The sequence below is a fragment of the Saimiri boliviensis genome, chromosome 8 (assembly GCF_048565385.1).
Source record: "Saimiri boliviensis isolate mSaiBol1 chromosome 8, mSaiBol1.pri, whole genome shotgun sequence".
Classification (NCBI taxonomy): domain Eukaryota; kingdom Metazoa; phylum Chordata; class Mammalia; order Primates; family Cebidae; genus Saimiri; species Saimiri boliviensis.
The window spans coordinates 95599321-95614104 of NC_133456.1; the positions used below are offsets into that span (position 1 = coordinate 95599321).

General features: G+C 44.6%; 1 protein-coding gene across 8 annotated transcripts in view; it reads right to left on the reverse strand.

Annotated features, from left to right (window-relative positions):
* The window catches only part of ANKRD26 (ankyrin repeat domain containing 26), a 105508-nt gene extending 97934 nt beyond the window's left edge, over window positions 1–7574 (reverse strand). For 7 of the 8 annotated variants that reach the window (XM_074404896.1, XM_074404895.1, XM_039478944.2 and 4 more), the window contains exons 1-4: window positions 7157–7574; window positions 1391–1505; window positions 1055–1228; window positions 295–401 (exon numbers count right to left, since the gene is read on the reverse strand). In XM_074404896.1, the coding sequence (XP_074260997.1) occupies window positions 295–401; window positions 1055–1228; window positions 1391–1505; window positions 7157–7398 (638 nt within the window). In that variant the 5' untranslated portion in view covers window positions 7399–7574. Of the gene's footprint in view, window positions 1–294; window positions 402–1054; window positions 1264–1390; window positions 1506–7156 lie in introns of those variants that run through there. The other variant, XM_074404898.1, reaches the window with a different exon arrangement.
* Window positions 7575–14784: the final 7210 nt, after the last annotated feature.

The window sequence follows — 14784 nt, forward strand, 5'->3', positions numbered from 1 at the left end:
AGTTTACAAATAACATCAGTCAATATTATAAGATGAATCCTACTATACAATCTTCTTTTTATATTGCCCGATCCAAGCAAACTGCTTTACTACCTGATTTGTGTTGCTATTTGTCACTATATTCCCGTAATTGTGTTAATCTTATTAATTTAATATTTCTAACTTGAGAAACAGCAACAGAATCACTGCTGCCCTTCTAGAACAACAGGCAAGTTTAAAAAACTCTAACACGCTACACACAGGTTTAAAAAACCTCTAACATGCAACATGCAGGTTTAAAAAAAACGACTGTACCTTTCCAATCTATCCACTCCACTTGCATTTGCTTTTTTCTTTATTAAAAATTCCACCATTTGCTGCTTTTTTCCACTTACTGCAAGTAAAAGTGGCGTGAGGTCATCCTGTAAGACAGCCAAACAATTTAAAATGCACAAAATTACATTATTTCTCAGCTGAACTGAAAACCTTATGTCAGATCCTATGAACTGAAACATATAAAATAGAAAACAAGTAAGGCCAGGTGCCGTGGCTCACGCCTGTAATCCCAGCACTTTGGGAGGCTGAAGCAGGTGGATCATGAGGTCAGATCATTGAGACTATCCTGGCTAACATAGTGAAACCCCATCTCTACTAAAAATACAAAAAATTAGCCAGGTGTGGTGGCACATGCCTGTAGTCCCAGCTACTCCAGAGGCTGGGGCAGGAGAATCACTTGAACTCAGAAGGCGGAGGTTGTGATGAGCCAAGATTGCACCACTGCACTCCAGCCTGGGCAACAGAAAGAGACTCTGCCTCGGGGGGGAAAAAAATTGCCTTTAACAAATTGTGTTTTCACAAATATTTACAATAAATGCATAAAAGAAAGGTGTACTGCACAATGTTTCTTTAAAAGTATCAATATTTAAAGTAAAATCTTAGACAATTAAGTTATTTTAAAATACTTTTCTTCAGGGAATGCTTGAGCTTCCAAATATGAAAAACTAACCCTGACATATGTCACTGTTGAAACAAATGCATTTCAAATACTGTAAAAATAAAGCTGGTTGATTTATACCTTGTTTCTTGCTTCGATATTTGCATCATGTAAAAGCAGCTTTGTTGCTACTGACATGTCCTCATTATAGACCGCATAGTGGAGAGCAGTGTTGCCATGGACATCAGCAAGATTTGGATCAGCCCCATGTTCTAGCAGAATAGTTGCACATTCCTCTTCCTGGCATTGGACAGCCTGCCAGTATTAGACCAAGAAACAGATCGTAAATTCTAGGAATGCAAAATAAACAATCCACAGGTTTCACCAGTTAGTTATATTTTAATGAGATAAATTCATTTTCATTCTATATATTTAAATCAAATTCATCTCATGCTGAAAGAGCTGGCTACTATATACCTTCATCAGAGCTGTCCTGTTTTCATTGTCACAGACATTGAGCTGGCATTTTCTGTCCACCAGGAGAGTTACTACTTCTGGATGACCACTTGCACAGGCCAAATGCAGAGCTGTCCTATGAGAGTGACAGGACTTTTTATAAACTGTAGTGCACTGTCTCAAAACATACAATGATTCACAAACTTATAAACATTAAATAGCATGTTGATACAGTTTGGCTGTGTCCCCACCCAAATCTCATCTTGAATTATAGTTCCCATGATCCCTACGTATGGTGAGAGGGACTCCGTGGGGGGTAAGTGAATCATGGTGGTGGTTCCCCCATGCTGCCGCTCTTGTGATAGTGAGAGAGTTCTCACGAGATCTGATGGTTTTATAAAGGGACCCCTTTTGGCTGGCACTTCTCCTTGCTGCTGCCAGTTAAAGACATGTTTTCTTCTCCTTCTGCCATGATTGTAAGTTTCCTCAGGCCGCCGCAGCCATGCTGAACTGTGAGTTAATTAAACCTCTTTCCTGTACAAATTACCCATATATTAACAGGTATGTCTTTATTAGCAGCATGAGAACTAATACACGTTATTCTTCTGCCTTCAAAACAAGTATTTAATTTTCTTCTGAAAGAAGTACTATATTTATTAGCTCTAATTACTCACCACATTAATGAAAGAGCAACCTATTAGAATAGAAAAGGCTTAGCCTTTGGATTCACTTCAACTTGGGACTTGAATCCTACTTTAGGCTCTTGTCATTTTTGGCTTAGTAAGTGCCTCAGTTTCCTCATCAATAAAATGAGGATCAACACAATAGCTATCTCATTAGACACCACTGAGATGCTTAAATGAGAATCTACGCAAAATGTTTAGAACAGCTGCTAGCACAAATAACAGCTCAATAATTGTTAGATATAATTATTATTACTACTATTTAACAAAGATGTTTTAATTAAATAAAATGATAAAACTATACCTAGTTGGCAGTATGTTTTAAAGATCAGAGATAAGACCAGGCATGGTGGCTCATGCCTGAATGCCAGCACTTTCAGAAGCTGAGGTGGAATGACTGCTTGAGTCCAACAGTTTGAGACCAGCCTGGGCAACATATTAAGACTCCATCTCTACAAAAAAATTTAAAAATTAGCCAGGTATGGTGGTGCACTCTTGTGGTCCCAGCTCCTTGGGAGGCTAAGGCCAAAGAATTGCTTGAGCCCAGAAGGATGAGGCTGCAGTGAGCTGTGATCGTGCCATTGTATTCTAGCCTGGGCAACAGAGAGAGATCCTGTCCATCAAAAAAAAAAAAAAAAAAAAAAAAAGGCCGGGCACGGTGGCTCAAGCTTGTAATCCCAGCACTTTGGGAGGCCGAGGCAGGTGGATCACGAGGTCAAGAGATCAAGACCATCCTGGTCAACATGGTGAAACCCCGTCTCTACTAAAAAAAAAAAAAAAAATACAAAAATTTAGCTGGGCATGGTGGTGCAGGCCTGTAATCCCAGCTACTCAGGAGGTTGAGGCAGGAGAATTGCCTGAACCCAGGAGGCGGAGGTTGCAGTGAGCCTAGATCGCGCCATTGCACTCCAGCCTGGGTAACAAGAGCAAAACTCCGTTTAAAAAAAAAAAAAAATTACAGATAACACTGTACTTCAGTTTTTCTAAGATGCTCATTTTCTCACATTTTAACGTCCCTGACGTTGGAATGCCACTTATGATTCATGATTTATTACAACTCTAATTGGGAGCATTTTTAAAATTCAAAAACAAATTTTTAAACAAAGTAATTCCTAATGTGTTTTCAAAAACTTTAAGCCAAAGGAAACTCTGGATTCAAATGAAGAGGTTGGCTCATTTTATTCAATATTTATATTTATAGAATATATGCAGATATTTCCAATGACTAATATCAGTATTTAAGACATAAAATTTCCAAAAAGGAGTTAAAGGTTATCTCTTACAATTTTCTACCTTCAGAAACACTTTTGTTTAAAAGGAGGGGCTTGACATGGTGGCTCATACCTGTAATCCCAGCACTTTGGGAGGCCCAGGCTGGCAGATCACTTGAGGTCAGGAATTCAAGACCAGCCTGGCCAATATGGTGAAACCCCATCTGTACTAAAAATACAAAAATTAGCCGGACATGGTGGCTCAGGCCTGTAATCCCAGCTACTGAGGGGCTGAGGGAGGAGAATCTCTGAACCTGGGAGGCAGAGTTGCAGTGAGCCAAGATCACACCACTGCACTCCAGCCTGGGTGGCAGAGCAAGACTCCATCTCAAAAAAACAAGTAAGAGGAGGGAGGAAAAGCTTCAACTGAGATTGTTCTAACAGTCTAATTTTGAATCTCTCAACTTGCTCAGGCTGGACAGGTATGTAAACATGAAGTTTTTGAGGATGGAAAGGTCTTGAGAGACAGCAGACTATGTTGCTGGGCGCGGTGGCTCATGCCTGTAATCTCAGCACTTTGGGAGGCCGAGGCAGTCGGATCACTTGAGGTCTGGAGTTTGAGACCAGCCTGGCCAACATGGTAGAACCCCATCTCTACTAAAAATACAAAAATTAGCTGGGCATGGTGGCATGTGCCTATAATCCCAGCTACTGGGGAGCTGAGGCAGGAGAATTGCTTGAAGCCTGGAGGTCGAGGTTGCAGTGGGCCAAGATCACATCACTGCACTCCAGCCTGGGCAAAGAAGGGAGACTCCATTCAAAAAAAAAAAAGCAACGGACTATGTCTGCTACAAAACAGATATTCAGGTTATGTTTGATGAATAAATGGATTGAAAGAATGGAAAAATCATTAGGGAGTTCAATAAAATTTTTATAAAGTAGAGCAATTCTTGGCCAGGAGTGGTGGCTCACGCCTATAATACAAGCACTTAGGAGGCCAAGGCAGGCGGATCACCTGAGGTCAGGAGTTCAAGACCAGCCTGACCAACATGGTGAAACCCCGTTTTTATAAAAAAGAAAAAAATATTAAAAATAAATAAAGTAGAGCAATTCTTTTATTCTTTTGCAATAATATTTATCTTTTTTTTTTTTTTTGAGATATAGTCCCACTCTGTCGCCCAGGGTAGATGGCAGTGGGTGCAATCTCGGCTCACTGTAGCCTCCCCTCCCAGGTTGACACTTTTCTACTGCCTCAGTCTCCCAAGCAGCTGGGATTACAGGTGTACACCACTATGCCCGGCTAATTTTTGTATTTTTAGTACAGACAGGGTTTCAAGATGTTGGCCAGGCTGGTCTCGAACTCCTGGACTCAAGGGATCTGCCTTCCTCAGCCCCCACCAAGTGCTGAGATTACAGGCATGAGCCAGCACATCCAGCCTAAATATCATTTATATTTGGTATTTTTATTGTCATAAGGACACAACTAAAATAACCGTACTTATTTGAATATAATAAATCTATAAAACGTATATAATAAAATGTATACATAAAATATATAAATACAGATAAAAAGATTCCCTCTATTTATTTATTTATTTATTTATTTTATTTTTTTTTTTTGAGACAGAGTTTCGCTCTTGTTACCCAGGCTGGAGTGCAATGGCGCGATCTCGGCTCACCGCAACCTCCGTCTCCTGGGTTCAGGCAATTCTCCTGCCTCAGCCTCCTGAGTAGCTGGGATTACAGGCACGCGCCACCATGCCCAGCTAATTTTTTGTATTTCTAGTAGAGACGGGGTTTCACCATGTTGACCAGGTTGGTCTCGATCTCTCGACCTTGTGATCCACCCGCCTCAGCCTCCCAAAGTGCTGGGATTACAGGCTTGAGCCACCGCGCCCGGCTATTTTGTTTTTTATCTTCTTACTTTTCAGTGTGCGAATAAAAATCTGCTTTACCTTTAATTTTAATTTTTATTTTTTAATAGAGACAGTGTCTTGCTATGTTGCCTGGTGTAGTTTCAAACTCCTGGGCTCACGCAATTCTCCTGCCTCAGCCTCCCAAAATGCTGGGATTACAGTCGTTAGCCACCATGCCCAGCCAAGATTCCCTTTACTTCTGAAAAGGATAAAAGTTGTTTATTTGGATAGCAATCCACGAAAGTTAAGAAAGAAAGAGAGACAGAGAGAGAGAGAGAGAGAAGAAATTATATTTATCTGTGTGAGATTCATATTCCTGCTCTTCCCAAGGATTATTTCATTAATAATAAACTTTCACTAGAACTTTTATATATACTCATTGCAGAAATCATAGAAAAGAAAAAGGGAAAAGTTTGACTTACTATACAAATGCCCAGAAGTAACAAATTTTATCATGTTTCATACATATTTTCAGCTAACACAAGACCACAGTCTGTTTGCATGGGTAATCAAACTCATTTTTTTCTCACTTGAGATACCAAAGTATATCCTCATAAGCCAACATCTGTATCTATTGCCACTTCTTTTTTTTTTTTTTTTGAGACAGAGTTTCACTCTGTCTCTGAGTTGCCCGGTCCTGGCTCACTGTAACCTCTGCCTCTCAGGTTCAAGCGATTCTCCTGCCTCAGCCTCCCGAGTAGCTGGGATTACAGGTTCCTGCCACCATGCCTGACTAATTTTTATATTTTTAGTAGAGATGGGGTTTCACCACGTTGGCCAAGCTAATCTCGGAACTTCTGACCTCAGGATATCTGCCCACCTTGGCCTCCCAAAGTGCTGGGATTACAGGCGTGAGACACCACGCAAGGCCACTATTTCAATGGTCACATATTATCATGTACTGACATTTATTTATAAAATCCATTCTATGGGTTCTTCTTAATACATTGCTTCAACAATGCTGAAAAAAAATTACGTGTATAACTACTCCCTAAAGGCATTTTATTTTCTTTTTGAAAAATAAGGTCTTGCTATGTTGTCACTAACATAGCTCACTGCAGCCTAGAACTCCTGGGCTCAAGTGATGCTCCTGCCTCAGCCTTCTAAGTAGCTGGGACTATTAGAGATGGGGGAGTCTCGCTAGAACGCCCACAGGCTGTCCTCGAACTCCTGGCCTCAAGCGATCCTCCCACCTTAGCCTCCCAAAGTGTTGCGAATACAGGTGCGAGTCACCGCGCCTGAAGGATAATAGATTTAATAGAAATAATTTTGAACCCAGAAGTTGCTATATTACGGAAACTACTTATCTCATTATGCACCTTTCCATAAAGTATATGACACTATCTTAAATGTGTACTTTAAAAATAAAACGCTGGCCAGGCGCGGTGGCTCAAGCCTGTAATCCCAGCACTTTGGGAGGCCGAGGCGGGTGGATCACGAGGTCAAGAGATCGAGACCATCCTGATCAACATGGTGAAACCCCGTCTCTACTAAAAATACAAAAAATTAGCTGGGCATGGTGACGCGTGCCTGTAATCCCAGCTACTCAGGAGGCTGAGGCAGGAGAATTGCCTGAACCCAGGAGGGGGAGGTTGTGGTAAGCGGAGATCGCGCCATTGCACTCCAGCCTGGGTAACAAGAGCGAAACTCCGTCTCAAAAAAAATACATATAAAAAATAAAATAAAACGCTGTACGTGCTTTTGTTTATTAATTCACTTTAAAATTGTCAATGAAGTCCTCTCTAAGGGGAATTGGGGGTATCGGAAACCAGCTAGAATTCTGTTTTTGCTTTGCTGCTCAGAAAGGCAGCCTGAGCGCTGGAGCCCTGCAAGGTGTCCCGGTCCCAGGGGCTGCGGAGCCCGCGTGAATCCGACCCAGGCCCCGGGTGCCGGGGCGGGGAGGGTCCCACAGACTGCGCTCCTCTTCCTGCCCGCCTGCTCCCGCGGAACCCACGCCGGGCTTATGGTTCCTATTACCTGTTCATCTTGTCTCTATCATTCAAGCCATTCTTCCTGAGCAGAAGAATCTGCTGCACTTTCGCCACATTGCCCGCGCTGGCGGCTTTGTGTATCTTGCCGAGATCTCGGTCTCGGACAGGGTACCCGGGCTGCGAGTAGGCGCCGTCCCCGGGCTCGCCCCCGCCGCCCGAGTTGCTCCTCCGCCGCCGCGCGAAGGAACCCAAGGGCGAGTCGCCCTTCTTACTAAAAATCCTCTTCATGGTCCAGGCGACCGGGCTTCAGAGACACTTCATCTCTCTCTCGGCTCTTAACGCCCTCCGGAGCCCAACATAGCAAGTCAGTCCCTGCTAGCCGCAGATTCCACACGGAAACTCCGCGGTTTCCAATCTCTCCCTCCGGGTTACCAAGCTAGCGGTGCCGCTAGACACAAGTGCGCGTGCGCGTCTCGGACGGCACGGTCCCTGCGCGTGCGCAGGAAGGCCCGGTGGCCTAGGGTGCTCCGTGCGCATGTGCAAGGCCCAGTCCTCGCCAATCTCGGTGACTGTTTGGGACTAGTCCCGCGTTCCCGTCAAACAAATGTCGGTGGGAGTTTGGCTGAGCGCTCAGGAGGTTTGCAAAAAGAAGCCTCGCGCCTGTGGGGACGCAACCTTTACGCATGAGTGGGGCTGGAGTAGCGTGGAGTTTTAAGATGCTGAAGGTACCTCGTTTCTGAGAAAACTCCAGGAAACTCCCTCAATCTCCGTATCTCAGTTTATTTCCTTTCCACGTCCCTTTGGGTCCCAGCCGGTCTCCGTCAGAACTTAACAGATGCAACAACAGAAGGCACAGGATTTCGGAGATCGTGGCAGTGTGTGTCAAGTGCAAACTTACGAGGAGAAACCAATGCACATTCTCCAGAAGAAATGAAAAAGCATTTCTGCGTGCCTCCTTCTCCCACCCCCTCTGCCTTTGGCCCAACCTTACTTTTTATTTTTTGCTTTTAATTTTCCAAGATTACATCTTTTTTTTTTTTTCCCCCCCAGACGGTCTCGCTCTGTCGCCCAGACTGTAGTGCAGTGGTGCAATCACAGCTCACTGCAGCCTCCACCTCCTGGACTCAACGATCCTCCCACCTCAGTCTCCCGAGTAGGCAACTACAGACGCGCCACCACGCCCAGCTATTTTTGCATTTTCTATAGAGACAGGTCTCGCCATGTTGCCCAGGCTGGTCTCCACCTCCAAGGCTCAAACGATTCTCCCATCTCAGCCTCCCAAAGTGTTGGGATTACAGTTGTAAGCCGCCATGCCCAGCCTAGATTGAATAATTTGACAACAAATTGGAATTAGCAACGCAGATGCCAAGTGTCTGGAGCCTCAGCAGAAATTGCTGCTGGAATGCACCTCCATAGCTCAGGACAGCTCTAGGGTCCCTGCGGAGGAGGTGGCTGGCCCTAGGGCAGGTGTCTTTATTGGCAAGAGAGAAATTAGCAAAAACAAAACACTTCTCAGGCCTCTCCATCTTAGCTAGATCAAATGATTTTAATGTGGGAGAGTGTTTCCCATTATGATCACCAAGAATTTTCCTCCTACACTAGCCTAGCTAGAAAGTTATGTTTTCTCCTCAACATTCCCCAATGTGATCTATGAAATTAGTCAAGTCCCAGCATTTTGGGAGGCTGAGGCAGGTAGATCACCTGAGGTCAGGAGTTCAAGACCAGCCTGGCCAACATGGTGAAACCCCATCTCTACTAGAAATACAAAAATTAGCTGAGTGTGGTGGCACATACCTGTAGTCCTAGCTACTTGGGAGGCTGAGGCAGGGGAATCACTTGAACCAGGGAGGTGGAGGTTGCAGTGAGCTAAGGTCACGCCACTGCACTCCAGTGTGGCGCCTGGTGACAGAGTAAGACTCTGTCTCAAAAAAAAAAAAAAAAAAAAAAATTTATCCAGGATCAGTGGCACACACCTGTAGTTCCAGCCTCTTGGAAGGCTAAGGCAAGAGGATCACTTAAGCACGGGAGTTTGAGACTAGCCTGGGCAATATAGCAAGACCCCCATCTCAAAGAGAAAGAATTATTAACTGTAACAGTAGTATAAAAGTGAAAAGAGAAATCTAAAGACTCTCTTAGGGCAAGATTGTAGCCAAAGTAGGAACAACCTAAAATGAGTGGCTCCACAAGGCTGAGGATTCAGTGTTTTTGGAGAAGGTGTGGTTGCCATGGCCAGAGCTGGTCCACAGTCACCCAGCAAGCAGGAAGCACCTTTCTGGAGTACCAGGGGCCTAATCTGATAGATGGGTGCATAGATGGTGTGAGGAGGCGGGAAGCCCTCTTCCCCACAGAGCAGTGCAAGGCCTAGGGGGAGGAAGTTGTCACAAGCCTGCTCACAAGCTCTGACTGGGGCCAGAGCTCAGGGTAGTCAAGGAACTGCATGCTCTAGGAATGCAGAGCCTGAGCAGAGCACTACACAGTTCCTCCGTGTAGAAGGAACATGAAGCAGCAGCCCAGCAGCACACCAGAACCCAGGCCAGGGCCACCCCTCCATCTCTGGGCAGGCAGAAACAACCTACTGGGATGCAGATGAAATGAGGCTGGTAATCAGATATAAGGAGTCAAACATGCAAATGTAGTCAAACTTCTCTGCCACCTAGCAGGTTGCAATCCCACCTCATTTATCAATGTTTGAACCCCCCTCCCAAATTAACCCTTTCTTGAGTACTCTCCTTCACCTCTAAGGTACCCTTTAGACTTCTCTTTCCATCTTTATAATTACTCTCGTCCCATAGCTTAGTAATTCTTTATATTAAACCACACTAAATTGCTCTGTGGTTTCTGTGTTGTCACTGGACCCAGATTGACACAGTTTGATACAGAGGCTGGGAGTTGCACTGTTCAGATCTGTCTTCAGGAGACCGTATTGTGGAGAGCACAACTGAACCGTAGCCTACAGCTGGTGCTTTCACCAGGACCTTGATTCAGCCAGGCTGCTTCCAGCCCATGACTGAGCACAAAGAGGATACAAAGCCTAGCCATTTCTGTCAGGCACAGGACTCCTCTACAGGCAATCCCCTGACAGAGACGCACTGTCAGAACCCTGGGAGCCTGCTCTATGATTCTCCCACTGGGGCCTACCCTAAGATCACTCTGCCAACTTTCCCCACCACTGATACCACTAACACCCTAATGTCTACTGGATCCTTTGGCCAAAGTGGCAGGGCTTTGTGAACACATCTGGACCTACTACAGAGTTCTTGCGTGCTCTGGGCCCACTCAAATCCTGCAGGCTTTAGTGTCACCACACATATGACCTAAGGGGTACTCCTAAGTATAGGACAGAGGATATAAAGAAAAACTCTCCCCAAACCATGTTTCTCCTCTACTCTCACATCACAACAATCCTCAACACAGAAGACTTAGGAGACCAAATGTGGTAGGAGGGAGGGAGGTTTCCCCACACACCAAGGAGCAGACACCAGCTGGGTATCCTCAGCTTCAGTTCCAACACTGTCTACATGGAGATAGTATCAGATCCCACAGATTGAGGGCTCCATACCCAAGACTGCTCCCAACACACACCAGTCACAAGTCTGGGCCTCTGGAACTTCTGATCAACCAGCTTCAAGCTGGGGTTCCCACAACCCCCTCTTTGGGTTTGATTATTTTCCAGGAGCAGCTCACAGAACTCAGGGAAACACTTACTTATGTTTACTGGTTTATTATAAAGGATATAACAACAGATGCAGATGAAGAGATGCATAGGGTGAGGTATAGGGGAAGGGATGTGGAGTTACCATGCTCTCCCTGGTTGTGCCACCCTCCAGGAACCTCCATGTGTTCATCTATTGGGAAGCTCCCTGAAACTGGTCCTCTTGGGTTTTTACACAAGCTTTATGACATCAGCATTCCTTACCCAGGGTATAGAATGGGACTCTGAATTAGAAAGGTGGGGGAACATTAGAGAAGGTCACAGACCTGACCCTGAGGCTTAACACCCTCGGTCTTCTAACAAAAGATTGTAACAAGGGTTATGGGAGTTGTGAGCCAGAAAATGTGAATGAAAACCAATATACATCAAAACATTATCTAGGGTTTCTCAAGTTTGGCACTATTGACCTATTGGGTTGGATAATTTTGTGTTGTGGAGGTAGAGGGGGTTTCCCTGTGTATGATATAATGTTTAGCAGTGTTTCTGGCCTCTACTCACTAGATTTCAGTGACATACTCAGTTATGACAATAAAAAATGTCTCCAAATATTGCCAGATGTTCCCTGGGGACCCAAATTGCTCCCCTGCCCCTGCACATTGAGAATCACTGGTGTAAAATATGCTGCCTCTAGAACCCAGTGGGGCCTACCAGTTGCTATGTTTTCTTCTTTATAAAAACGTATTCAGGATGCAGCAATTTGTCCTCACTTTTGAGGGATTATCCTGACAGGCCCCTGACCACTGGATTTCTAGAAACTTCACCAAAGTAACAGCTCATGTGTCTTACCAAGGCCTCCAGCACTGCAGCCACTTGTTGATCATCTTGTTTAATCAGCATGATGCTATCAACATAACAAATCAGTGAGATCTTCTAGGGACGTTCAGGTGGTCCAGATATTTTTGCAGTATCATATGACAGAAGGTGAAATAGTTAATAAAATCATGAGGCATCAAAGCCTGTAAGACAGCAAACTAATATATTAAAAACTTAATAATCGTGAGGCAAAACTATACATGAAAGAAGAGTTTGTCCATACTATGTGAATGTAAATTGCTTCTCATCTTTTATCATTGGAATATAAAAGAATGCATTTGTAGCTGGGTGCGGTGGCTAATGCCAGTAACTAGCACTTTGGGAGGCCAAAATAAGCAGATTGCTTGAACCCAGGAGTTTGAAACCAGCCTGGGTAACATGGTGAGACCCTATCTTTACAAAAAATACAAATATTTGTCTGCCATGGTGGCATGCACCTATGGTCCTAGCTACTCGGGAGGCTGAGCTGAGAGGACTGCTTGACCCTGGGAGGTAAAGGCTGCAGTGAGCTACGATCACACCACTACACTCCAGCCTTGGTGACAGAGTGAGACCTCATCTCAAAAAATAAAAATAAAAACAAAAAAACAATGCATTTGCTAAATCGATGGTCATAGACCATGTACATATATATACCATGTACTAATCTGTTCTGGCAGCAATACTACACCAGAACTGCAGCTATGATTGAGGTTACCATTTGATTGAGTTTACAATAGTCTTCAGACATACTTCAACAGTTGCTGAAGGAACCAGCCTAGTGAATCAAATAGAAATATGATAGAGATCACCATCCCTGCATCTTGAGTGGTAGCACCATGCCCACTATCTCTCCTGTAATGCTATTTTTTTTGTTTTGAGATGGAGTCCTGTTGTCACCCAGGCTGGAGTGCAGTGGCATGATCTTGGCTCAATGCAAACTCCACCTCCCGGGTTTAAGCGTTTCTCTGCCTCAGCCTCCCGAGTAGCAGGGATTACAGGCACCCACCACTAGGCCCAGCTAAATTTTTTTGTATTTTTAGTAGAGACAGGGTTTCACTATCTTGGCCAGGCTGGTCTTGAACTCCTGACCTCATGACACCCACCTCGGCCTCCCACAAGTGCTGGAATTACAAGCATGAGCCACCATGCCGAGCTATAATGCAATTTTTTTTAAATTTATTTTCTTAATTTTCTTAACTCTGGGGTTTGAGGTTTGAGACAGTTTTAGCAGTTTCCACTTGGACTTTTTTTTTTTTTTTTTTGAGACCGTTTCCTGCTCTATTGCCCAGACATGCAATGGCATGATCATAGCTTGCTGCAGCCTTGAACTCCTAGGCTCACGGATCCTCCCACCTCAGCCTCTTAGGTAGCTAGGTCACATGCCACTACGACTAGCTAATTTTTTTTTTTTTTTTTGAGACAGAGTTTCGCTCTTGTTACCCAGGCTGGAGTGCAATGGCGCGATCTCGGCTCACCGCAACCTCCGCCTCCTGGGTTCAGGCAATTCTCCTGCCTCAGCCTCCTGAGTAGCTGGGATTACAGGCATGCGCCACCACGCCCAGCTAATTTTTTGTATTTTTAGTAGAGACGGGGTTTCACCATGTTGACCAGGATGGTCTCGATCTCTCGACCTCGTGATCCACCCGCCTCGGCCTCCCAAAGTGCTGGGATTACAGGCTTGAGCCACTGCGCCTGGCCCCTAGCTAATTTTTTAATTTTTTCTTTTTTTTTGTAGAGATAGGGTCTCACTGTTTCTTAGGCTGGTCTGAAACTACTGGCCTCAAGCAATGCTCCACCTCAGCCTCCCAAAGTATTGGTATTACAGGCTCGAGCCACCACATCTAGCCTCCACTTGGACTTTTATACTATGGTACCGCTTATCTCACAGACCAAGTACTTCACAATGGGGGTACTTCTACTACCAGGTATATTCATTCCAGTCATACACTCAGAGACTCAGTAAAGGACCACTGCCGAGTGTTCAGACCCTATGAAACAGACTTTAAATTTATTACCTGGTCCCCACAAACCACCACTCCAACAGGGTATGATAATGTTTTGGATACCCCAGTATTAATGTCATCTCAGACCCTATGTCTGTCTAAAAGTCCTTGAAATATCTAGGGGTTTTCCTTTCCCCAGTGTAGAGTCATCCAAGTAAATGACTTTAGGTCCATTTAGAGAAAGACTGGGGAAATGATCAAAGTATATAGTGGTCATGGTATTGCAGAGTGCTTCCTTGTGGGAGGCATCTACTTCAGTCACATAGATCTTGATCTGAAAACTGGCAAGAGATCATGAGTTTTTATTGGGTCAATTACTCTCGTTTTCTTGCTCCTCCATTTTTACCTTTTTCTAGTTATAGGTATTAAGCAGCACCTTTAGTGCACAAACATCTATGTTTCGTCTAGGGACACAATGTTCTTTTCACCGTCTTCACAACTGCCTTGGCTTCCCCTCCAACCTTACTGCATTCTGCTGGCCTTGGTGTGTTCCTTGGGCCCTCCCAGAAACATAATCCTCGTTGGATCTTCTGGCCTCACATAACATACTCATTCCAACATAGACACTTCCCTGAGCCTCTTTATTCCTTAATAATTACCTGTCAGGCCAGGCGCAGTGGCTCACACCTGTAATCTGAACACTCTGGGAGGCCAAGGTGGGCTGATCACCTGAGGTTGGGAGTTTGAGACCAGCCTGACCAACATGGAGAGAGCCCATCTCTACTAAAAATACAAAATTAGCTAGACATGGTGGCAGGCACCTGTAATCCCAGCTACTCAGGAGGCTGAGGCAGGAGAATTGCTTGAATCTGGGAGGCAGAGGTTGTGATGAGCCAAAATCACGCCACCACACTCCAGCCTGGACAACAAGAGCGAAACTCCATCTCTAAATAAATAAATAAAATGCCTGTCAAAGGATGTTATAATAAAAACACATTTGGTCTTTGTCCCAGTTCCTGGCGTAGAGCTCCTAAAACCCTTGAAATTTCCTGATACAGGGAATTTGTGTCTTTGTTATTCATAATGAATGTCTTTGACAATTACTGATTTTTTGCTAATGAGCTGATTGACTGAGGGAAAGAGGGCCTAGATAGATTCAGATTCAGGAAGGAGGATAGTCATGGGAGACAGAAACCATGTGACTAAAAGGTTGGAGCTGTCAGT